Raw genomic sequence first — 26435 nt, 5'->3', positions numbered from 1 at the left:
TGTTTTGCTCTATGGTATAATTTGGAGTTCTGGTCAAATATATCCAACAATCTTTTCTTTGACCTCAGACCACCCTTTTTCCAGGGAACACAGGAATGGGATTATAATTACTAGGCACATGGAGTGACACTCTAAGACTTTACATAAACTCTGTTGGAATCAAAACTTAAGTGCCAATTTAAGTCACTAATAGCTCAGTACCTTGACTGGGGTAATTTTACTTTGGTGAAATAGTCTAGAACAAAGTGCTTTTCCTTTCCCAAATAAAGAACAAAGTAACCTATTTTTCTCTTTATGCCACAGTTTCTAATCTGCTCAGAAAAGGCAGCAAAACTTACCAGGTTTTCCTCCCTAAGTTTTAAAATTGTTCTGGGTTCCTATGAGAAATGACACATTACTAATAATCAGGCTTACCACTTTGTGTATTTTAGCACAAAATGTGAAGATGCATCATTCAAAGGCATCATCAGAGAGTGCTGGATTTTGTTTTGGTTTGGGTTTTGTGTGTGTGTGTTTTTCCAGTTCTAAATGATGGTTCAAAATGACCAAAGTAACTGATGTTTGCTGATCTGTATTGCAAAAGGGACTTCACTTTCTCCAGGGCCAAGGCACACACCTTACAGAAGGCACAACGTGGCTTCCTTTTAAGTGAGGAAACACTGGAGCAACATCCAAGACATTAAATGTAATATTGCTTTGCCACCCAGTTTAACTCTGATCTTCCAGCTGACATGACAACAGGATGGAAGCAGTCTTACCATGGACGAAAAGACAGGCAGGAAGAGGGTGGCTGTGGCCACATTACTGGTGCACTCAGTGAAGACAGCTATAATAAGGGAGAGCACTGTTGCAATGGCCCATGGCGGGATAGATCCCAGTGGAGTCATTTGATGACCCAGCCAAGCTGAGAGCCCAGAGTTCTGACAAGAAAAAAAGTGAGTTTCAGTGAGGTTTAGAATCCCTGACTCACAAGCAGGGAAGTCATGTTATGTGCAACATTCCTGTCCAATAACGCTAAAGGAGTCCTGAATTATACAAACACCATCCAGGAAAGTACAACGATTTGTCACAAAAATGGAAAGAAATTCCTTGCCAACTAGACATAATACTGTATCCCACTTTTCTGATTCTTCTGGAAATCAAATACTTGCTCACACTTAGGTTACAAAATTATGGTTTTCTTGCTAAACAGAAAGTGTTATTTCTGAGGCCATTGCAAAAACTTAATGTATGGCCCAGAAACTTCTTCTAGGGTTTCTGAAGGTTATGATTCTGTCTGAATGCTCTGTTGTAGGAACACAGTCAGTAGTTGATACAAACAGGTTACAAAATCTCTGACTTGATGGTTTTTAATGCTCTGGAGCTTTAATAATTTATGTATGATGTATGTAGATGAAAGTAAGCCCCCAGAGCTTTAATTTGCCCCATGGTTTAAACCTAATTAGCCACAAAACTTAGATGTGAACACGACTTTCCCCCAAGTATGGCCCTACTGATATCTAAGGCTTGCTTTGATTTAGATGCATCTTAGCAGCGGTGAAGGAAACAGTGTGGTTCACCTCAAGATTCCTTCCTGGTTTGGGAATTTAGCTGCATTTTCTGTGAATTTATGAACACAGCATCAACCCAGGATTTTCTTTCTGAAAGTGGTTTTGGTTTAAGTCTGAAGATGTATAACCTTTAAACAAACCGCAAATGGTTCTGAAAATCTTACAAGTGTTATCTATGCTTCTATTTTTCTAGCCATGGCTGGGATTGGGATGATTACAGAAATAAGAAAGGATGCTTTCCTGGACTGTCCAGACAGTGAAGATCCCAACCTACTTGGAAGTCTCAAAGAGGTAAGATAAATTAAAGAAACTTGGTCAGAGCACAAAAACTCCTAAAAAAGACTCACAAGCGTTCATGTCTCCTCAGTTTTTGCTAATTTAGATCTGCCTCCAGATCTGAACTTCTCTACTGGGTTTGGCTTTGGGTGCATGCCCAGTAATACAGGACTAGATAACAAACCAGGGAAGTTCGCCTTTGAGTCAGAGAAAAACAGATGTCAGGACATACTGCGCTTGCATCAGCCAAAGCAAAACCTCCTCCCAGCAGCAGCACAATGCTCCAGGGCATCTTCCTTTGAACCACATTCCAGTCTAGCAGCGGGGCTGATAAAAATGGCTTTTTAATATCTGAAGTGAGAAATGAAAAGTAGAACATGTTTTAGGAGAGCGAAGACACTTTGTCTCCTGTTCTATAAGATACCAGTGGGCAGATGCACATAACTGACAAATCTGCACAGGGTGAGGGTAACACACGTGAGCACGGACTGTGCCCCAGCCCTGCCCAACAAGTGAGATAGGTGAGCTGCTCTAAAGAACTGCATGTAAATCCAGTGCATGCTTCTGCCTTGTTAGCTGAGTGGGTTAGCTGTTTCACAATATTACAATCCCTCTTTTAAATACCTTCTTCAGTCTGTTCAGAGTCAGACATGCTTTGACTCCAGGCTATGAATTTGGGCTTATGAGCAGGAAGGATAAACAGTAGCAGGGCAATAAACACAGCAGGAGCAGAATCAGTGATATACCTAATGAAGAAAAGAGGATATAGGTTAGAAAATGGACATCTTTCTCCTAGAAAAGGGCTGCCTTCCAGCACTCTAGTCACTGCTCTTTGCCATCTGGGGCTTGAGCAAAATGGGTCGTTAGCTCATGTCTGAGGTCTCTCAGACCTGCTATAACATAAACACAGTAATAAAAGAAACAAACTACAATACACATTAATAACCAGAGTCCCGGATGACAACTCATCCCTCCTGGAGCAGGGTTCCATCTCTGTGCTGAAGCCAAGATTCAACAGTTGTATCTCAAAGATGGACATCTAAAGAAATGGCCTGAATGATAATAAACATGTATTTTATGTTCCTAACATGCCATGCACGAACACTATGCAAAGAAGCCATTCAAAGCACAAAATCAATTTTCCAGTGAGTTCTAAGGTATTAGTTAGAGGCAGTATTACCAAATATTCAAATGTCACTGCAACTGATTGGAGCTCATAAAAACAAAATACGAAGGTGTATGTCAGTGTGACTGAGACCAGCATTACAGAATTTTCTCTTCCTTTAGGAGGTTCAGCTTGCTCCATGTCTCAGTCTCCAGCCTTTTCACTGCAGCACAAACTGTCAAATCATAGATAATTGGTGGTGTCATGTACAAGCCATTGGATCAAGCCCAGCAAACATGAAGTCAGGTAAAGTTGGAATTAATGACCCCACACTCAAAATGGAACATATGAGCAAGGGAATCTTTTTAGTAACCAAGAGGGTAAAAGATGGAAAAAACACCTAAGAACTTACTTTTCTCCTTCTGGGAAGAGCCTGGTGGCCCAGCCTTTTACAAAACCTGGGTGTCTGGAAAACCACAAGAGCACCAGCAATACAAACATAAGGAGGACATTGAATTCAGCGTAAGAGATAGGGCCTAACTTCTTCATTTCTGCCTTCAGCACATTGTATGCAGCTTTTTCTTTGGCAGTTCTCTCTGTCCCACAGCCCCAGCTTTTTTTAAAGCTTTAAGAAAAATGGAGAAAAAAACCCTGTGAGTATGAACATATTAGAGGGATTTAACATCCTTATCACTCTGAAGCTATCACTCTTGGGGACAGACACAGACTACAGCAGAGGCCAGAAATAAAGAAATTACAACAGTGCCAAAGTATTTTGTGGGGACACGCCAGTTCTCACAGAAGAATGGGATCTATCAAAGGATGGCAATTTGGAGTAACCTGGGATGAAAAACTCAGGTTTGAATCAATGGCTGCAAACCAGCTTTGCCAGCTCTCCTAGGGCTGAAATTCACAGATGAGAGATTGAAAAATAAAAAGGCAGTTCTGTCTGAAGATTAAGAATGTATAAGGCTTTTGCCTTAGTGTACCTCTCATGAACACAAAAGGTTTCCAGATCTCAAAATTTCTGTGAAACGGACCTGCTCTCTGCTACCAAATTAATAACTTGTCAGTGCATTTGTTTTACCCAGATGTCTCAGTAAGCTGATCTGCACTAATTTACTGAGGGGTTTACACAATACTGTGTAGATAAATACTCACTTGAGTCCCATGAAGGAGCACTGTAACCAAAGCCAAGCTAGCACCAACATCAGGATCATGTTTGGGAATGCAAATCCAAACCAGGAAGCAAAATTCACAATATCATTATTGTTGGGGTATAACCTGTAAAGAAATGACTTTCTGTATGAACGTCAAAACATTTAGTAATCTACTCTCCCTTTAATATGTGCTAGTGACAATTATACATGTACATGTAGGACAACCATTACAAGCAATCATAGGCAACATCCACAGCCTAACTGAAGTCACGGAGGAAGACAGCCTGATTTCAGAGCAGAACTCAAATGATCCTCAATTTTCCCCGTGTCTTACTTTGATGCATATAGGAGCTTATGTTGATACTTTGTGTCTCAGTCAGACAAGTGTGGCTGAAAGATCTCCCATACATCCTAGGTACCTTTCACTTCCAGCACACCTGCTCATTTATCCCAAGACAGGATATTTTTTCTTCCTCCCAATTCATTCTAATAAGAGAGCAAGAAATGTCTTTCCTGAAATTAATACCTGCACTTCTGCTGCCTTCAACAGAAGAAAAAGTTGCTAGTTGGCTTGAAAGAATGAAGACAGTGTTTTAAGAACGGCAATTTTTGTTCTTCCCTGTGTCCACCAATAATGATCGGAGGAAAAATATCAATAGCAAACTTCCAGCTGGGTATTAAAACCAACAGATAATGTAGCAGCTGAGGCTGAAGTCCTTTCAAAACAAGGAAGCAATGTTGAGGGACTGATGTTGAGTCTGCAAAATTTCCACTGTGGATTGGGTGTCATGGAAATCAGTTCCCAAACTCAGTTTAGCAATGAGAGTACAACACAACTGTACAATTTCCACAGGCACAGTATGGAGGAAGAGTATTACAGGAGGGGCCAAGTTCCTTCTAGCGCTCTTCAGTGTGCTTATAAGTAATCTACATTCTTCTGGTGCTCTTTACTGCAGTTCCTCATCTGATGTGCTGTATTTCAGTTGAAAAAGAGGACACACAAGAACCAATATCTCATAATCAACCACTATTTCCAATTTTCTCAGAAGACCTATAATTCCATCACAAAGCCTCCTTTTAAAAGATGCTGAGGCAAAAAAAATGAGGCCCAACTCTTCATACACATTTCTCACTCTCAGCTCCTCAACTTATTGCTTAAAGTTCGCAACTCAAATTGTCATCTAAGGCCAGTCAACTGGTCACAGAAACAGTACGACAGTATAACTAAAAGAAGCAGCAAAAATGACTTACTGATTCATCTGTCCTTTCAGTACCATGTTTGGTCCTGTTCCAGTAAGTGTTGCAGTTCCTCCAATGCTGGCAGCATAGCATACACAAAGTGTCATTCCCTTGCATATACGCTTCCTCATTTTCTTTTCCTCAGAAGATCTGGGGTCATCAGGGACTTGTCCATTGCTTATGGCTAGACACAAAGAAAATGACTTGCCTCAGGTAAAACTGGAAAGGCAGAGAGTTCAGGATAGGGCCTGTAGGCTCAGTGCTTCCAGTTTGTATGTGCCATTTATTTTAATTTAAAAACTCACAGACATGTCCCTAAATACTTTGGACTAATGTTCATGAGGAGCTGAAGAAAGAGGCTGACAGTCTGGGTTTACATGATCCAAGGACGCTCTTGTCCACATCAGTGCCACAGTTCCTCATCAGTAATTTCTTATTTCACAGAGAGGCTTACCATCAGCCAAATATTGTAGTCACTGGAACCATTCCAATCCCACAGTGAGAACCCAACTAGCTTTAACAGATATGAATACAGGCAGAAAAAACCCCCACTGAAACCCAAATCCTTGCTTGGCATAACTTAATCAATATGTTCTGCCAGTTTACAATAACCATGAAACTTTACTGCTGTGTCCACTGTTCTCTGAAGCTAACACTCTAATCTTGAAGTCTGACTGGACTAATGGAGCAGGACAAAGAATTTATGTCAATTACAACCAACTCAACAATATCAAAGGGTATTTTTTGCACACTCTAATTATCTTCACTACACTTGGGATCTGATCTTTAATCATATTTAATAATATAGCCCTCTGTAACAGCACAGCAGAGCAGCGAAATGAGAGGGACTGAGTTTATGCACATATTTCAAATGAAGTAAAACCTACTGCAGAACCACAGTATTGGCAGAGGACCTTGAGGTAAGATCAGGGTAAGATCACACACAAGAGCAGCTTGTCTACTGTGAGTCAAATTACACCAGTTCCTCTTTTCCACGTGGCTTTTAAAGTAGTCCTCTTTCTTCTCCCCACCTCCACATACAATCTGGTCAATAAAGAGATATTTATTACCCTAGAACCAAAATAGATTGTGTTCACATGATTTTTTTCAAATAGCCCTACATGGCTTAGAAGCTGAATCCTCACTGATAATCACAAGATTTAAAAAGTGGGATGCTAGGGGTGTGGATGGTTATTTCCCACAGGATATGCTTTTCACTTCCCTAAACAGGCAGTTAAGTCTGGGGAAACTGTAGGAGGATGACTCCAGCTCAAAGGAAAGAACATAACAACCTGTCTGGGATCTAGCACTAGCATACAAAATGGCAGCCATCAAAATTGGAAGCTATTTTGTAAAACCTAAATGTTATGTATTTAGGGGGTTTCAGTCAGGTTACCATCCTCTTTCCTTGGAAAGGGTACACAGCAATCCTAGGTTGGGGAGCTGCGAGTGTAGCAAGCTCAGTAGCATCAGCTTTTTGGTGAGCAGGCCCTTACCATGCACTGCAGTGGACTCTGATGTGCTCTTTTCTTCCAGCTCAATAACTGTATTTGTTTGCCCAGCTGCTTGTTCCATCATGGTCACATCATACTCCGTGTTGTCCATTTGATCCAGGACAGCCTGGACAATGGGAACCATCATGGCAGTGGTAGCTGTGTTACTTATCCACATGGACAGGAAGGCAGTGACTATCATAAATCCCAGCATGAGGCTGAAAAGAGAGAAAAACGCAGAGGAGAGGGGAAGAGAGTGAACAGACGCTGCTAAGCTTTGTAGTCACTGTAATTTGGAGAGCAGAGCCCAACAGGGATGTGTGCAGCATCCAGTAATACAGAGCAGGATCAGACTCCCTTCTAGGACAGCTCTGCCACCTTCACTGAAGGAATCCCAGTGCATGATTAAGTCTGTCATAATTTTGTCCCCAATGGCAAGCCTCTACAATTTAGTCAGATGCTAGTTTTGGATAAAGGACAAATAAACTATTCCTGTTGCTAGACTTCATTTCTGAGAACTCTGTCCAAGTACAGCTCAATTGGTTCTTGAAGGAACCTTTCTCTGCTGACTGTTAAACATTATCCCTAGGTCTCTCCTAAACTGAGGTAAGAGGTAAGAAAAAACCAATGGAATACTCTTACAGTGCAGGTTTCACCCCAAGAATCAGAAGGACCCTCAGTGCAATCCTTTTGTGAAGATTCCACTGTTCAACAGAAATTGCAACAATCAGCCCTCCAACGAAGAGCATGTTTGTGTCGTTTAGGTACTGCAAGCAAACCTGAAAGACAGAGAAGGTAAGTCAGGCCCAAATGTTGCTTCTTACTTGCTTCACTAGTGCATTTTGCCTACTACCCTCTCAAATCCACGGACTGGACCCAACCCCACCCAACACTGGCAGAAGAGGCAGCTGCTGCCTGAGAGCTCCCTGCAGTTTCCTGAACCCTTGATCACCTGTGTAACTGCTGAATTGCCTGTGCAGGAGCTCTTTGTGCATCATTGTGCAAAATGACACTGGATTCCTAAAACACAGCTGGGGGCTCAAAGTATGGAAGGCACTGGAAATGTCAAGCTCCAAAATGGCTTTCTCAGCACCTTCAACAACCACACCTGCCTTTACCAGCTTGTTGGGCAGTAGTGAAGCTGGGCTACAGAACTTGAATACAGCCTCTGCCTTGGACTAATGCTCCAGTACAAACAGTCCAGGATGAGTTCTGGAGAGGACACAGCATACCTGCTGGCACCATGCCATCTATCCTCTTAGAAGTTTGTCCCATACATTTTGAGATCTCCCAGAAGATCTGTCAGCACTACTTTCTCAGAGGTTATGAACACACAGACTGCTGGCACTAGTGGGATGCTCTCCAGCAGGATCCATGCCCAAAACAGACCCTTCCCTCTACCACCTCAAGCCCTCCCCTCTTAACAGTTTGGGCAAATGTGTATGTAGTTCAGCATCTTCCCATATAAGAACCCTGAACACTAATACAGACTTGTTGGCTAAATATTGATGAGGGATCAGAGCACTGGATTTCCCTGTATCAGACCTGGATTGCATGAATGAATTCCTTACTGATTTAGAGCTCTGAACTCCAAGCAGAGGGAAAAATACCACTGGCATGAGGGAGGTGACAGCCAGGGGAATCACTTCAGTGCACCAGTACACAGCCATGATGATGATGATATATGCACATTTGGCCTCCTACAACATAATAGAAAACACATTTAAGCATTAGAAACCGTTTTTAAAGATAAGAAATACATTGGTAGCTCTTACAAGTGGCTCACACACTCCACTGTCTGTAGCTTAACAAATTACATTGAATGAGGACTTAAACTTGTGCTCTTAAATCATGTTCTGAAGTCACTTGTCTAAAAACATCTTTTTGACCAAGAAGACCATAGTGTTTGCTTTAATCCATCCACACAATATAAATGCTGTGAGAAAAACAAATCTTTCACCATGAGGTAAGTGCACAGTTCGCCATGTGCAATTACCTCTTGGTGGTTGAGGTCAGCAGATTTTACATCTAGAAGCCAAGAACAGCAATATAGAGTTAATTTTTCTAAACGGATGACCAAGTTTCCCAGTGTGGATGATTAGCTTGCCTGAAATTCACAAGTCTTTGATGTATATCCTGTAACACAGCTGAACTCAGAAACTATTTCACTGAATAATTTAAAAGTTCTCTGCTTTTTAAAGTAACTACTAAAGTAAAACTCTTTTATAATTTTTTTTTTTTTTGTGACTAAGCACATTAGAGGTATTAAACAACTTTCCCAAATCTTATGGTCCCTACCTGCTAAGGGGATTCCCTAGATTAGAATTCTTGCAACCTGTCTTTTTGGGCTGTGGATCAGGCATTTCTGTATCCCAGCCTTCCGTGGTTTGTACTCTAAAAATTGTTGGGAGAAGCAAGCCTTCATTAGCTAACAGTGAACTGTTTGAAAGCTGAAGTCAGTGTTCTGTAGTTCAGTATTTGCTCCTATTTAGGGCATGTGTTTATAGGATTTTACTTTAATACAACAAATATGACTTTATTGCTAAAATAAATGGTGTGACAGTGACATTTAAAAACTGACATCAGGTGATATTTATAAGTAGGGCTGCATTTTTCTTAACTTTGTTGAGAAGTTTAAGAACCAGGAAACACCTTTCGTAAGTAATTTGAATTTTTTTCCCCTCAGGTACAAGTTTTGAAAAAAAAAATTTCTTCAGAGACTAGGAGATACCAGGCAGATCCTATTGAAGTCTCTTCCCTTTATACATATAAGGTGAGCCCACAATACAATTCATGCTGTACTGCAGTAATGCAGGGCTAGAACTGACTGTGGTTAATCTGTTGCTAGTATGAAAGACAGATAAACAATTCTAAGTGAATAAAATTCAAAACACTGGGTTTAGAGACTAAAGAGTAAATAATTTATGTGGAGTTCAAAAATACAACCAGGCTTATAAATTAACTCCAACCACCATGGCCAATTCAAACGACCAAAGATTTGCAATTAAATATGTATTTGTACTTATATCTATGTTTATCTGTGATTTATGGGAACAGTCACAGAATGTCTCTTTGATGTTTCTGTACAGTTGACACAAAATGCAGTGACCTGCCTCCTGGCTGAGAGATGAAAAAGCAGTCATTGACTGAAGTATTACTTTCCCATTGTGAAATACTGTAATTTCTTAGGTTATACTAATGACACAATATGCCTACAAATAATGGCAAACTGAGGACATATTTAATTTTTTTTTGGAAATTATCTTTCCTAGCTTTGACCAAAGTAGAGCTTAACAGTCAGGAATTCCTCACTATATAAAGCACCACCATTCAACTGAAAGGCCAGGTTGGTATTACTTAGGTAAACCAGAGAGCTGGCAATTTGGTTTATAAGCACAGATCAAATTTTCCTGTACTTTAAAACAGACTGAGCAACACAAGTTGCTCAGAAGAAAGGCTGGTTTTAGCATTAGAATAGTCTCCAAAGCTCTAGTAGGCTAAAATAATGCGAACTGAGCTTTCACACTTGGTCAAGAAGGCTACAAGACAATGAACGCCATACTTCCCTGGGTTATTCCAATTTTATGCTGGTGTAACTCCAGTGAACGCAAAGGAGTTGTGCCATCGCCATCCCTGGAGTAAGATGGATGAATTGGAGGACATGGTATTTGAAATCCTGACCAATACATACAACACAGCGCCGGCTCCCGACTGCATCAGGATGGAGAATGTCAGCAAGCAACGTGCTGGGAGTAGCAGAGCCTCAGCAGAGAGCTGGGGGACGCACTCCTGCCCTTCAGCCCACTCCAGTCGCTACGACATAATGCGGGACCATTTCAAACGCGCCGGCCAGCTACGCATGGGTTTGTCTTGGCCCAAAATGAATAGCATCTGTTTGGCACGATGGGTTGGGTCCATGGGAGCCACAGGGAGCAGGGCCGGAGACGGGTGGAGGGGGGATCACCTGGGGGCAGCAGGGCAGGAGCCGGGCTCTGTTCCCGCAGGGGCCCCGCAGGCACTTACCCGCGTGGGCACAGCGAGCGGCAGCGGCAGCAGCAGCAGCGGCGTGAGGAAGAGGATGGCGAAGGAGCGGTACCTCAGCAGGGGCCGCAGGCACGTCGGGGCCATGTTCTGTGGGGTGACACGGTCAGGGCGCGAGTGGGAGCAGCGCGAACCGCCGCCGCTTTAAGCACGGGGCGGGAGGGGACGGGAGGGACACGGCGGAGGGACGGGAGGGGACGGGAGGGGACGGGAGGGACACGGCGGAGGGACGGGAGGGGGGGACGGGAGGGACACGGCGGAGGGACGGGAGGGGGGACGGGAGGGACACGGCGGGAGGGACGGGAGGGGACGGGAGGGACACGGCGGAGGGACGGGAGGGGGGACGGGAGGGACACGGCGGAGGGACGGGAGGGGGGACGGGAGGGACACGGCGGGGGGACGGGAGGGACACGGCGGGGGGACGGGAGGGACGGGGGGCCACACGTCCTGCCCGCCCCGCCGGGGCCGCCCCGGGCGGCGGTGCGGGTGAGGGCCGGCAGCGAACGAGCCTCCCCGAGCGCCCCGGGCCCCCGCTCCGAGCCGCCCTCCCTGCCCGGGGCGCCGGGACGCGGCGAGGGGCCGGTCCCGCACTCCCTCCCTTGCGGCCACCTTCGTGCGGGGCTTCTGCAGCCCCTCCATGCCAGGGAAGTTTGCTCAATGGCCGTGTATCAGCTATCACACCAGTCGGGAGAATGTTTTGAGAACGTTCTCCCTGCTCGCAGAGCCCACAGAAAGGTGCCAGCAATCAGAGATTCTCACAGAGCGCATCGCGTGCAGGGACCGAGGTGCTGACACGGCCCCTTTCGGGAGCTGGACTTTCGGGAGGTGCTGGTGACGCCAAGGGAGGATCGTCCCTCGCTCATTCACAGAGTGGTGGGGAAGGACTGGGCTCCTTCAGGGAAATGGAGAGTGAAAACCACAGTGGGGGTCTCCCCAAAACAGAGGTCTGTGCAGGCATGCATGGCTGTGTTTTGCTATTATTTTGAGAGGCATTGTGCCTCTGGATCTGGGTTAAAAATAACCCAGGAAGGTTAACTTGAAAGGTTATTTTTAATGTTGTTGAATTCAGTGGCTTCATCTACAGCGCAGCCTTGGAATCCAAAAGGATGATCCTACTGACAGTGGCCAGCACTACTGAGAGGGCAGAAAGGAACAACCAGAGGGACCGGAAACTAGACAGGGGACAAACAAATTGTTGATATTTTAGGTTTTGCTTCTGGGATGGCAACAGCCACCTGAAATGAAGTCAGCAGAAATCATATCTCAACAATTTGATCCTGCAGTCTCTTAATACAGTCTTACCAAGCAGTTACTCACAGAAATAAAGAATTTCAGATTCCACAGCAAGTAATGAGGGAGCTCTGACTACAGCTTGCACTCTTTATCCTCTGCTGACCAGAGGAACTTGAGTGACAGAAGTTCAAAACAAGACACTCCAATGTTACTTTTCATTTATAAAAGCAGTGAATGCCCACTAAGAAAAACAGTAGCCAACCGGATCTGGACAGATTCCAAATCTTCAAACCTTTCGGAGCAGTCCCTCTGGGTAACTTACCAACACAGAGGAAACTTCACACCAGTGCAAAGTCTAGAAGAAAGTGGGGAATCGGCCAAAACTTGCATTCCTGTGGCCTATCTCCAACGAAAAAATGGTTCCTAGTCAAAAAAGAAAAAGGACTACAAGCACTTAAATAAGAAAATGCAAACAGTTAACTCTAATGGAGTTGTTCTAAGGTTAACTCTGATAGACCAGTGCAAATATGATTTGTTGTTTTCTTGTTTCAATAAGATGCAGTGAAGAAAAAAGAAAATAAAGAGGAAGACAACAAATGTGTTGATACCTTTGGATGGACTAATCTTGTGAAAGGAGACTTGCTTGCTGTGCCTGGGGGTGAGACACAGGACTCCATGGGCAATTCAATTAGCTAATTCATGCCTCCGTCCTTTTTTTGTCAATATAGAAAAGGGAATCAGTATTCCTTTATTGTGTGGAATTATTGCAAACTTGCCTTCAGTGTGCCATGCAAAGTCCATTCAACAGTATGGAACAAAACAGAGAAAGAAAGACTCATAGAAAAGAACCAGCACCTGAATAATAGAGAACCAGATTGAAAGGTAGTGGATACTGTCTGCTGCTGCTTATGTAGCATTGGACCAGCAAAGGGTGTACCTTGGGAGGAGAGGGAGAGGCATGCGAGAAACACAATGTTCCCTAGGTTTCTTAGGATCAGCTGACTTTGGACAGGGATGAGAAGATGGTGCAGGCCTCCCAAGAGATTACAGAGCAAAAAGGAAGGAGAAAAGGAGGGAAACAGGGAGGTGTCAGTCAAGACCAGTAAGTTCCTGACCCTTAGAGATAAATACCCACTTCATACTGCTTCTGGCAGAGCTGCTTGGTTGAAAAGTGAGAGATATCTAGGAAAAACATTGAGTGCAGATTTGAAAGAAGCATGCCTAGATTTCCTTTATTTGAGCATCTTTTTATCTGAGACACTGGTCCTACACTAGGACACTGTAATCTTTTCATGAATCAAGACCAGCACTGATAAGCTGCCTTTAGAAACTTTAAATTTAAGGCATTCCCAGGACTTTGATTAAAGCAGCAGTGGGGAGAAATCTGAAGCGGGACCATGGAAATGTGCAACTTTTACTTCTTTACTTCTTTTGCTAAAGTAGGCTCCTTTTTTAGAGGTTTACTTCAGGAGGAGAGCAGGTTTGTTGGAGTGCATGTGGAATATTTGTTCATGAACAATGTCAGGGCTGACTGCTGAGAAGAAATCAAATTAGTGCCAACTACAGTTCCTGTGGAAGTCTGCTAGGAATTCAGCGAAAATCAAGCAAAGCAGCTGGCTGAGGGAGAGCAGCAAAGCCAAAGTCCTGTACTGAACTGAACCTGTCAACTTGAAAGGTAAATTCTGACCTTGTTACCTTGTTCAAGCCATCCTGCCACTGCACACTTCATCACTACTTTATAAACCACAGAAGGTTTGCATGTGTCAATTCATGTTCTATTGTAAGGACCAGGAGGGTGAGAAGTTGACTGAATACAGATGTTAGAAGTACGTCATCGTGTATTATGGCAAGCTGCAACAACATTGGCAAAAAAAAGAATACTGAGAGAGGACGAGAGAAGATGCCTACATTCAGATAAACAGGTGGGAAAGTTGTGCAATGCATAATCAAGGTGGGGAAAAGAGGAATTTACAGTACAGGCTGAGACTCAGCACAGCTCTAAGCGATCAGCACAGAGAAACACAGAGGAACATGTTCCATTTGGCAAATATTGCAGCTGTTCTCCATCGCCCTTACGCTTCCGACAAAGGTGCATTTGGCACTGTCTGGACGTGAGGGTGCTACAGGAGTGGCAGCTCTTTCGTAGCATTTGACGATGAGCTTCCTCTTCACTGTGCCAAGGAGAGGACAGACAAAGTTTTGGCTGCTTGCTTTACAGAACTGGTTTGACAGCTGGGTAGAGGGAGCTGCAGAGAGCCTAAGCACTTCCAAAACATTCAGGAGGAATTTTAGGTGGTCCAAAGAGCATTCAAACAAAAACCTCCCACAGCCTGAAATTTGGCTCATGCTAATTGAGCACTAATTGCAAACCTTCAAGAAAAAGGAATCCTTTCCTCCAGTCAGTACGGCTCTGAACATAGTAGAGAGCAATGGTTTTAAATACTGCTTTAAAGGCAGTGGGTAAAATTAACTTTTGATTGCAGACATCATTTAGAAGCAGAAGATTGTAGCATCCTTTGGGCCAAATTTGAATAATGTGCTGTTCTTGTTCTTCTTGGTAGTAAGTTTCAAATCAGTTTTCAAAGGAATTCAAATTTTTGTATTACAAAGAGGCTTAGGCACGGGTGGCGACATGAGGTGGAACCAGGAGCTGAATCAGGTCTCTTGTACCTGAAAACCCTTCTGGCTGCAAGACACCACTTCTCCCATTTGCTGTTCTGCTGCCCTAATAAACACAGGTATTTTGAAGCATGTCAGGAATCAAGGGTTTGAGTAACAGAGCCAAGCCCATCTTGTGGCTCACCGCCACTAACCTTCCCTGGCCTTTGCGACATTTTCTCAGCTGGTGGCTCTGGGGCTCATTTGATTTAACTTGACAAAGAAAGCAGAGCATTTTTCTGCTGTTAGTGAGCTGAATAGGTTCAATGAAGTGTTCAGTGAGCACCAGAGCCAGCTCAAGAGCCTGGGCCAGTTCTGGCTGGGCAAGGAACAGCTGTGACAGGAACAGCCGCATCTTTCAAGACAGCAAATGCCAAGATGAGCTTGACAGCATTGTCAAACCACATGCAGAGTCTTGCAATCTTTTCTTTTATACTTCAGATACCAGAGGCAATGATGTGAACCATGGCCAAGAGTTGCAGTCAGAAGTGGGACACTGCTGAAGACCAGTTAAGAAAGGCTGACCTATATTGTCTGGTAGAGAAAGGGACTGGAAATCAATCCCACTTAGAAAGTAGGAATTCCAGGGTCAGTCCAGGTGGAAAAATTGAAAAATAAAGATTTTGTTATAGTTTAGTTCATTCCCGAGAAGCTGCTTTTCTGATAAATTGCACTCTCTACAAGGCAATCCTCCCACTTACTCCAGTTATTGGTGGATAGGAATGGTCTGTAAAAAGGTGACTTTACAGGCAGCAGCTGGTTCATTTAATTACAGATAGACATATTTTCTGCTTCTAATTCAAATGCTGCCCAAGCGCACAAGTACAGTTTGCTTGTTCTAAAGCAGTCCATTTGACCTAGATAACTGCTACTCTCTCTCGAGACAAAAACTCCTCACATTCTTTTTAAAGTTCTTTCATGTTGCAGGCTCCATGCAACAGCCAGAGGTACAAAAGTTTTAACAAAATAAAATTAAACCAGGATTGTAAGATGTATCATATTTGACACTGAGAAACAAAAATTAAAACAACTGACCCTGAGTCATTCTAGGACTTAGCAGAAAAAGAATGTTTTCTACTTAGGCGTTTGAAAATCACATTTAAAAAATAACCAGCTCAGAACTTACCTCTACGTGATTCTTGCCTTAAAAAGATGCCTAGAAGAGGTCTTGTATGGTAATTTTATGCACTGGAAGGTTTACACTGAATTTAAATAGAAAGAGTTATTACCAGCATTCAGAGAAAACCACTCTTTCATTGCTCTCCATTTTCCCTCCAATCGGTACTTCCCAGCTACTGCCAGTCCACTGTGCTGCTTCAGGAGTAGCTTTCAACTAAGTTCCCAGTGGAGTATCTGATATTTTTCCAAGAAAAGCTCTTGAGACTCTGAACGAACAGTCCTTTCGGCACAATCCCTGTGCCCAACAACTTTCTACATAAAAGCCCTCATTATGAATTTTGAGTCAGTGGGGTTTTCTCAGGCAGTGTATGTTGCTGATCAGTCTTTCTAGACCTAGAACTGGTGTTTCCCATATAGTTAGTGCCCTAAAGCCCATTCAAATGCTGTGCAGGCTAACAACTACAAAAGAAAAAAGATCCAAAAGAAAATCATGTTAAAAATTTGATTCAGAATTGGCAGCTCTGTAACCTCTCCCTTAGCTGCCATCTCATTAACATATTTGTTCAAAAGCCTTTTCTCTGCTTCATTACATAATTTGTGTTACAAAATCCAGATAAACATTCATTATTCCCAGATTTAAATAATGGCTTATTGCGCTTCCTTTTTCTTCTTCCTTCATTTTTCCCAGAGAAAAATGGGGGACAGAAGGGGCTTGTTTAGATGGGAAATGAACCACACCAATTTCTGAGAAACATCTGTGGCAGCTGTTGTCTATGGCATTATGATACATTGTGCAAAGTCTAGTGAATAATTATTTCTGATACTCCTGCAAGGTGGAAGAATTAATATTAGTGCCCCTACCTGACAGACGAAGAAGGTCAATTAGTATTTTCTGTATCTCCTGTATCCCATTGTTCCACACTGGGTAGGGTCTGTCACATCAAAGACACTGCTTACATCATATAGCTATAAGGGATCAGTTGTAGCAGCAGGTACACAAATGCTTGACCTTCCTTCCAAAAGGCATTGAAAACATGAAGTTCTGTTCATTTTTCTCTTTAACTTATATTTCTTCTGAAGTTTCCTATGTAAAAATGTATTGCTGAGGTCCAGCAAGAGACAGGACGTGCTGTTCCTGGGGCCTTCGTGCTGTTGGTCCATCCCAACCACAGCAAGGTGTCCCCAGAGAGGAAAGGCAGTGCTGGCTAATGCAGGTTAGAGATTTCACCTGGCACATATTTGGATACCCTGGGTCCAAGGGAAACTGGGGAATCAGTGAGGCCTGGGCATCTGCTGGGGCATGGCTGAGCAGCCCATGCTGTGCACTTGGGGAGGAGAGGCTGGGGACCAATGATGGGTTTTCTCCCCTGTGGTGATGGAGGGAAAACACCTCCCGTGAGCTGGCTGCTTTTTTCCAAGGGAAACAGCATTGCCCCAGGGAGGCCAAGATGGGTTTGTGGGGCCAAATACTACCATGACCAGCCCTCAAGAGGCGAAGCGGATAGCAGCATGCCCCTGCCCTCCTACTCACCACAAGCCAGCCCTGAGGCCCTGCAGCCTGGGAGGGACCTCATGTCGTGCCTCCCTCCTCAGGGTGCCACAGGCTCCCTCAACTCTGGGCCAGAGCATGCCTGGATGCTGGGGGCAGAGGCCAGCCAGACCAGCACCAGCGGGGTGGAGGAACCCTGCCATCTACTGAACCAGCTAATGTAAATCAAACTTACATGGGAAAGAAGCAAACTGAGGCCCCAGAGTTTCTCTAAGGACTAGCGAACTAATCTGTGTGTGGAACTCACACTGAAAACCAAACCCCAATACTTCTCTGGCAATGCTGCTGTTTCTCCTTTAAAGAATTTTTTGGCTAACAGCTGTTTGGGGTGGAGTTACTGCAACACAGCCTTTCAGTTTTTGGGTTTTTTCCCTCTCTGCTCTTAGAAGAAAGGATATCTAGCAGAATAAAAAGAAAAATGTCAGGAGAGAGCAAGTCCTGCAAAAATTGGTAAGAGATCTTCACTCCTACGAAGTGAGGGGGATTTCAAGAGTTCCTAGGATTTTCCTTAGTGTTATCCGGGTCTCCTGTAAGAGAGGGAGCAGAGGAAGAACCACACATCAGGAGTACACTAGCCATTGAGTAGGAAAGAAAAATACTTTGTATGCATCTCAAATTTCCAAGTTGCTGCTCTCTTGCTACTTTGCTGTGCAGAGGTTTCTTTCACATCCTTCTCCCCTGCTGCATGTTCTCTCTTTTCAGAATACCACTGTGGGCAATTTTGCAGTATCTGGCAGAGAGAGGAGTCAGTGCATGGACCATGCCAAACCCAGCAGCTGCCTCAATTTCCCCCCATGACTGATGGTTCTTTCTGTTGCTATGTTTGCAACTAAGTGATAAAACATTCATTTCTTTGTTCAGGGTAATTGGCCATCTCTCATAGATGGCTGAAAGGGGCCATGAGGATTGCAGAACTTGATGTGTCTTGAATAGTAGCAAGGCCATTGGACAAACTATACAAAAGAAAGATGATTAGCTTTCCCTCTCCCAGAAGAGACTACACTCCACCTCAAGCTCTTAAAGACACTAATTTTTTTTGATATGCTGGTGACCTGTGACTCTTGCAACATTCTGCTGCCACTTCCAACCCTTCAGAAACATGAGGTGAGAAGTGACACGCTGGACTTGGCTTCCTACCTGCAAAGGGCCATACTTACACAATCACTGCTGATGTCCCCAGTGCCCAGGATCCCAGTGCCCATCTCTGTATTCCAAAGCTTCTTGAACTGTTGGCCACAGGTACACTCTTGTCTGTAAAGTGTGGAATTTGTTAATCCCATAGACTATTTATGCTCACATCCACACAAACAAGATCCATTGCTTATAGTCTGCTTCAGTTTTAGGAAAGTAATAACCATGACTGAAGTAATTAATTTTAAGCTCAAATCCTGGAAAGTCTTCAGCAACTGTACTTATTTGCTGAAGGCTCATGTTGTTCCTGCTAAGCAAATAGTAAGATTATATCCAGTTGCCTCCCTACTGAATATGATGGCTTGTTGAATATAATGTTAAATTCTCCTCTGACATGACTGTTACTTATTTTTCTAGATCAAATGTCTGCATTGGACAACTTTGCAAAATGCTAGGATGAAAAAAATCAAGCCACAGGGAAAAAGGTACTGCAGAATTTCAGAAATTTAGAATAGATTTCCTCATTCAGGATGATTCTAGACTGAGTTAACTGGAACAATGGGATATTTTGCAGAGGAAGTGCATCTTGTAAAGCTAATACTCAGAGTATCACAAAGCTCTTTAGATTCCAACGCACAGGGTGTTCCCATGAGATTGCACTAAAGAAGCATTGCTGCAGAGCCAGTCTGTTTTCACTCTCCTGACTCAGACTAATATGTCTTGTGCCTCACAAATCAATCTACTCTGAACAGTGCAGTACTTTCCCTACTGAAGCAGAGACCAGAATATCCTCCTCTGGTTTTCAGATCCTGGCAGAATCATTTCCTCTTGGTCCAGTTTAATTAAGTGAAACTGAAAGCTGTTGTTCTCAATCTGTCCTTTTTCCACTTTGTTCAGTAAATGATGTATTACTTCTCCCTGTAAAGCTTTTCTTTCTGGGTGAATTAAAGAGAAAAAGCACCAAAGTGAGAAATAGGGGGTATGTCTAGTTTTGAATTACAGGACTCTGGTCTTGAAATGAAAGTGAATACATGGTAATAACATGGATTATTTGAACTGCATTGCGAGTTTTTATATATTGTTCAACTGAGTGATGACATAGGAAGGCTGTAAACCTGAAACTTTAAAACCACTCATAACTGGTCTTTGTTTTCAGAAGACTGTTCCTACAGCATTCGTGACTAAGTCTGGAAATAGAGGCACGTCTCCAGATTGAAGCTTCAGCTCATCTTTAGGAAAAGGCACTGAAAGTATGATAGCTTTATCAGCAAATAAAAGTGTAAACTTGCTACTCTAGATTAAGAACAAAGACTGACTTGGATTTTTTATTCCTTATCAAGAGAAGCATTTAAAGGTTTCACCAGAAAACTGTAAAAGTGATGGGGGCTCAACAGCTGTCATAATTTCAAATATTTCTGTGTAAGCTTGCTTTAGGAATGTAATTTTCCCACCCGCTTCAGCAGGGAGAGCAGTTTATTTTAAAATACTTGTTCTGGGGAAGAGAAGGAAATAAGGAATTCAGAATAGCTTGTCATGTTGAGTGCCACCAATTCCTCTTGTACTCACTGATAGTTGAGAACTTTGTGTTTATCAGGTCATGGCCCAGTGAAAGTAGAAAACATTAAATCCTGCTCTCCATCACTTCAGTGAGCCACTGAACCCAGGACCAGCACAAACATCTTCATCTCAGGAGATGACAGACGGATCCTGGGATAACTGAGGGCATTCGTCTCCTGAAATACAAGTGGAAACTGATAGAGTCCAATGGCAGGAAAATGGATGCTCACGGGACAGCAAATGGGCAGGAACAGGCAGGTAAGGGGATGGTGCACACACCAGCCCTGTTACCCCAAGACCACTGCAGACTGTCTTTGTGCTCTGTCACAGGTTATTGTGAGAGCAAACGGGGTCACACCCCGTACTGCAACACCGGGACCAAAGTTACTGTATCTGGAAAGAGCCACAAAACTCCCTCAGATCACAGGGCCGGCTTTAGCCTTCCAGCCTTTCCCTCTGGAGGGGTGGGAAGGCCTGGACTATTGAAGAAGTATTTCCTCCGCGAAGGCTCGCAGGGTGTTCGGTGCTCGGTACTGCGGCGGCACCGTGTGGCTGATGGTGGCACCGTGTGGCTGACGGTGGCACCGTGTGGCTGGTGGTGGCACGGGCACCGTGTGGCTAATGGGGGCACCGTGTGGCTAATGGGGGCACCGTGTGGCTGGCGGTGGCACCGTGTGGCTGGCGGTGGCACGGGCACCGTGGCACCGTGTGGCTGATGGGGCACCGTGTGGCTAATGGGGGCACCGTGTGGCTGACGGTGAGACCAGCACCGGCTCACCCGCGCAGGGCCGGGGCTCGGGCTCGGGCTCGGGCTCGGGCTCGGGCTCGGGGAGAGCCGGGAGCAGCCTGGCCAGCCCGGGCGCGGGACCGGTCGGTAAATAATTAATTAATTATTAATAACGTCAGGATCCCAGCTGGGTCAAAGACAACAGCGTCTGGATAAAGAGAGCAGCGAGCCAAGTGTCCATGGCCTGGAGCACTCTGCAGCCTCCCCGGCATGCTCAGGCGTACCAGCTGCCGGGAGTCTGTCTCAATACCAAGAGAGTCTCCAAAACAAAATACCTCTCTGATGGATCTTCAGAATACCTGCAAGCAATCTGTCTCCGGCCTCCCAGCGTGAGGAGATGGCTGTTACGGCCACCGCAAATGTCACTCTGGTGCTGAATGTGCTGCCCAGCGCGGCGAATCTGCTCCCAAGCTCGGTGAGTCCTCGGGGGACAAACCGCGACTCTTCGATTTTGTGAATGGCCTCTGTCTAAACTGCCGGGTCCTGGTGGGAAGGTGAAGGGCCTGTTCACTTGCAGAGCCACGTCACTGTGTGAAAGCTGCAGTTCCCACACATCTGCAAACCTGAGGTCCGAGGTCCGTAAGGGATGCGGGGAGCAGGGTACCACGAGGTACCTCACCCTCTCTCGGGGGGAGAGAGAAGCAGCGCTGCTCGGTTTCCGAATTCCCAGATGTGTTCGGTGTGCCAATGTGCTCGTTTCCGTCACTAGATGGCAATAAAGACCCGACGTGCTCTTCCCTGGACGGCACAGGAGGATTGTAGAGTTCGGCCTGGATTTGCCCCAGGAGATAGGACTGGAAGATACTAGAGAAACCGAGAAAATAAGTGTGCCGTCGTTCTGCTTGGTAATGAGGATTTGTTTAGTTACTGTCTGTTTCTTACAAAAAATAGATCTTTACCAGGCACAAAACTATTATCAGATTAAAAATATATTTCTGTGCAAGAAAAGGAAGCTCAGCCTTCCCAGGACAGGTACTCAGAGGATGTGGCATCATACTCCTGAAGCACTGCTGAGGTTTCAAATACTCTGGGATTTCAGTATTTTACCTTGAGGCTTAATATTTTTATACGTTGACAGTGGCAGGAGGCAATCCATTTCTGTATGACCCTCCTTCCCCAGTAACCCCTTACCTACATGCCTCTCCATATAGTATTTTTTTAAACAATCCTTTGTCACAGTGACCACTTTAACACCAATCTCTGAGACACCAGAATGAAGGACACCTTGTATTCCTCCATTTCCTAGGTGCTGTGTGCTGGTGGCTGCTCCTCACTATGCTGTGTGTATATTAATTTTGCTCAAAGGTTAATCTCATTTGAAGGCAGGATTTTTGTGTGTACACAAAACATTGCAAAGCCAGCTGGCATATCCTACTCCCAGACACTGTTGTGATTCGAAAGCAGTGTTATGGGAAGCAGAAGGAACTAAATGAGGAAATTAAACTGACAATATACCCTGCAGTGAGCTGATGGGGAGAAGCTAAATGACCTATTTTTGAATTTTCCCACTGCTGCTTCTCAGTGGTTCTGTTGCAAAAGACAATGTGAGATCTCATTGTCTTACTGTTGTCTTCTATGGGTGTGGATTTTCAATAATCCAGAGGGTAAAAGTCATCTGTTGAGCCAACACAAGGCCCCCATACTGCCTCAGCATGTTGAAACAAACAGCATATATTTTATGAACCATACCCAACTATGTAACTTGTGTAGTACCTCATGACTGACATCTCTTCATTTGCTGCTGAAGGGCTTTCTGGGTGTCTTGAGTTGAGTCACATTGGGATAAAATTCGGCAGAAACTTGAGCTCAAGTACTTTTTTGATTATTTAGAAAAAACCCTGCAAAAAGTAAACAAACTATTAGGTAGGTGACCAGGACCACCTTCTCCTATGGTATATGAACACATGTCCCTGAAATTCAGAAAGAAATGCAGTAAAAGTGCAAGTAGCCAGTGGGGGAGAGTGAGTGGTCTAAGGTAGGCAGAAATGTCTCCAAGTGATGGCAAACCTTTCAGAGGCAGCAGAGCAGAAGGAAATTTATCCTTGGGCTGTGGAAACTGGTATAGTGCAACTGCATAAATAGTGGGGATTCTGTTCTCTGCCACATTCTAAAATCCAGAACAGAAGTGGCAAATAATAGTTATGTCTGAGTTCCAAATTAGAAGCCTAGGGAATGGAGACATAGCGTAAATCTCCATAAGATTGCTCTGAACTCTTTTTTTTTTGTTTTAAATCTACCTACATGAGAGAGAGAGAAAGAAAGAGAGAACAAACTGTAGAAAAATGAGAGCTGGTGCTCATTCTTGGTTTCAGAATCTGACCTAAATGACACTGATCTCTGCAAGCAAACCTGCTTCACAGATACCTGCAAGTGCTGCTGCCACCCTGCACACAGCATTTTACTGTCAGGCAATTATAAGCTACAACTGTGATGCCACTTCAGCTTCAGTGTTTGCCCTTTTAATTTTCTCTGTTGCTATGGCAGCAACAAATGATTGCGATCACTGCTGTTTATATTGCAGTCCAAGTCACATCAATAGAGATACTGGAAACTAAACACTAAAAATCTGACTTAACTGTATAATGCATGTGTTGTTGTACATAATAGGTTGTTCGCAATAACCAGGATTCTTCGAAAGCTTTTTTCCCTGTAGCATTTGGAAAATTCCTTTAACTGATGGTTGTCAAATGATAATTTACATTTAATACATGCTTATTCAGTGCTCTTCACGTAGCTGGACAAGATTTCTTTTACAGTGTTTCCTATATCCTTGAAAACAAATATTTTAATGGTCTTTCTACTGTTGAAGAAAGGCTACTTTATCTTTTTACACACTGTATTAATCATAGTAGTATATTAGATCTGAAATAATACATCTTTAAAAAGATACTTCAGTACTTTCTCTCACACTGTTTTGTCTATTTAGACTGCACAGGCTGGAGCCTCTGCTGGAGCACTGTTCCTGATCCACCCCAGCATCAGCCAGACAGCAGAGCTTGCAGGGTGCGAGTTCAGTTCCTGGGGGAGTGAGGAGTGCCCACCTGCACACACCTGTACCTGCCTGGGTGCCCACCTGCATCTGCCCTGCGGCTGTCGGATGCCCAGCATAGCTGAGCTGCAGGGCTGAGCCTCACAGGGCTGGGACTCCTTTGCTGGGTTATGTGACTTTTCTTACAGAAAGTTCAGTCTCTACAGGAGAGCCCAGGAAGGCAATTTGCTCTTTAAATGACCCCAATGCACATTGGGTGTATTGAAGAAAAAAGCCATTTCCTAGTGACTAAATCTCATTTAAAAAGCAATTTTCCAATCAATTACAATGCAATTTAGCTGCTAACTGTTTAATTATCAAAAAAGAAGCTATTTTGTTCTCTGTTCCTGTATTTATGAACCATGCTTCAAAATTTAATCTTCAGAGTTTTGTATGGAGGAATGTGGCTGCTCTATTGATGCAATTATAGTAAAATTAAAATTTTCACTTCAATGTATTGTATTAGTTCAAGGAAATATTGTTTGCCCAGAAGCCTTTGAAATAGGAGGTTCATTGATTTCTACAAGAGCTGAACCTTTGTTATCTTCATGCACTATAAAAATTGCATTATCTTATGTAGGTTTTATTAAAGGAGCATAGGAATTATTTTGTTTTTTGTTTACTTTTGTTTTCTTAATCTTGTGTAAGAATTTCAGTCCTGGAAACATGCTGAAACTAGAGCAAGGTTCCTCTTAAAAAAAGGACTTGTGTCTCTGGAGAGACTGAAGAGGTACATTGCAGGGGTGGTTTATGAGAGCTGGGATGCTGGCGCCTGGTTGTGACGTCCTGTCTTGGGGTGAGCACAGTGGTGGAGCACAGAGGGCTCAGTTCTGAAAACAGGAAAACATTCAAGCAGCAGGGCTGACATGACTTGCCATTTTTATTTGAAGACTTGCAGTTCTTGGTGTTTCTTCTTAAAGCTCCAGTTCCCAGAGTTATCTGAGAGGAGGAAGGGATCTGAGACATGAGGGGGTGGGAGGGCTCCTCTTTAGGAGATAATTAAATAGGCATTTCTCCAAAATGTCATGGGCATTAAAATGGAGTTTAATGGTGGCAGTGACTGGATGCCTACTTTTTGTTACCCCTTCTCTCACAACTTTTAGATTATTGCAGGAAATTTGTTACATAAAACTCCTACACAGGTCATCACTGCTCCCTGGAGTGTCACGATCACTTTGCTCATGTTTGTGTGCCCGTATACATATCTGGTCAGTTTTAAAATTATAGTGCAGAAGTAATACCAGATATGGTAATTATTAAGCTGCTCTTGACAAAGCAAAGTTTTCAAAAGCCTCTAATTGTTTTAGGAATAAATTATCAGTTCACAGCTCTGTCACTTCACAAATGTCATTATTATACTCTTAGGAAAAAAAGTAGTTTTTGTAAGGAATATCTGTTTTCCTTCTTTCACACGTCCGTGTGGCTGTTGCTTATTTCCAGCATGTCTACGTCTGGAAGGTTCTGTTTATGAGCACAGTGGTATGGCACAGATAATTATTTATTGATCTAGCTCAATTCTTAACGATTCAGCTTTAACAGGTCTGTTCTATTACTGTGCATAAAGAGCACTGAAGTAATTAAAACAATTTGATTGCTTTGAGTGAGGTGAGACTTAACACACACACACACACACACACACACACACACACACACACGTTGCAGTGTCACCTGAGGATGACACTCATAAAGCCCAGGTGCAGCACAGCCTGTGCACTGAAGGAGCCCTGTGCTGGCTGCAGAGCACTAAGGAAAGGCACATATGGCCTTCAAAGGGAGCTTTGGGACAAGTTCCCTCATGAAACTCCACTGCTGGAGTTTAAATATTGACTGGAAAGACGGAATTACTGGTCACAATCCTGTACAGGCTTATCCTCAGTTTTCCAACTTCAGGGTGTGAGTCTCCTGTTTTGTGTGAGTGGGATGAGTCCTGTGGTAGCACCAGGATCGAGTGGCTGCAGGATCCAAGGTGTAGCCATCAGAACGTTTGCCTTGGAGCTGAAAGGCACAGTAGGAGCTGTCCCTGGCTCTGAGTGAGAAGAGAGCTGTGGTTTGCAGGTTCACTCTAGCTGAATGATGAGGACCACCCCCTGAGCCTCTGCTCTGGTAGGACAGGGCTGGGGCCAGGCAGAAGCCCTGTCCTTCCCCATGGTGCTGGTGGGCGCACAGGGGCCCTTGGCCTCTTCTGCCATCACTATTGGGGAAGCTGTGGTGGGATTGTGGGGTGCTGGGAAGGATGTTGTGCTCCACACCAGCACCAGGCACCAAAGGTGCTTTTTGATTTCATCTCATGCTGTTCCTGCGGAGGGGAAACAAATTTGGAAGGTGAAATGAGTCCAGCAAATGGATTTTTCCTGTGAAATGTGACTTTTATCTTTGCTAAGCCTACCTATTTAGATTATAAAGCTGAGGATTGAAATGGTGTGTTCCAGTTCCGCTGCTACCAAATGCCTGTTTAAATAAAAGGTTTGCTAAATAATTCAGATAAATATTATTCAATAATTGATAAACT

General features: G+C 43.9%; 1 protein-coding gene and 1 long non-coding RNA gene across 5 annotated transcripts in view; one reads left to right on the top strand and one right to left on the bottom strand.

Moving 5' to 3' along the window:
* SLC13A5 (solute carrier family 13 member 5) overlaps nt 1-16078 on the bottom strand; it is a 19876-nt gene extending 3798 nt beyond the window's left edge. Inside the window, exons 1-11 of one of the 4 annotated variants that reach the window (XM_039563006.1) lie at nt 15985-16078; nt 10847-10954; nt 8395-8523; nt 7466-7602; nt 6827-7041; nt 5343-5514; nt 4093-4215; nt 3344-3556; nt 2451-2572; nt 2059-2177; nt 759-920 (exon numbers count right to left, since the gene is read on the bottom strand). In XM_039563006.1, the coding sequence (XP_039418940.1) occupies nt 759-920; nt 2059-2177; nt 2451-2572; nt 3344-3556; nt 4093-4215; nt 5343-5514; nt 6827-7041; nt 7466-7602; nt 8395-8523; nt 10847-10954; nt 15985-15990 (1506 nt within the window). In that variant the 5' untranslated portion in view covers nt 15991-16078. The other 3 variants (XM_039563008.1, XM_039563007.1, XM_039563005.1) reach the window with 3 other exon arrangements.
* LOC104690954 lies at nt 11718-26435 on the top strand. The gene is made up of 7 exons (XR_752078.3): nt 11718-11808; nt 11934-17873; nt 18285-18527; nt 18972-19039; nt 19711-20369; nt 21018-21743; nt 23825-26435. It is a non-coding gene; the product is annotated as an uncharacterized LOC104690954 (long non-coding RNA).

Source organism: Corvus cornix, chromosome 19, assembly GCF_000738735.6.
Source record: "Corvus cornix cornix isolate S_Up_H32 chromosome 19, ASM73873v5, whole genome shotgun sequence".
In the NCBI taxonomy this organism is placed as follows: domain Eukaryota; kingdom Metazoa; phylum Chordata; class Aves; order Passeriformes; family Corvidae; genus Corvus; species Corvus cornix.
This window is presented reverse-complemented; position numbering and strand designations above follow the sequence as displayed.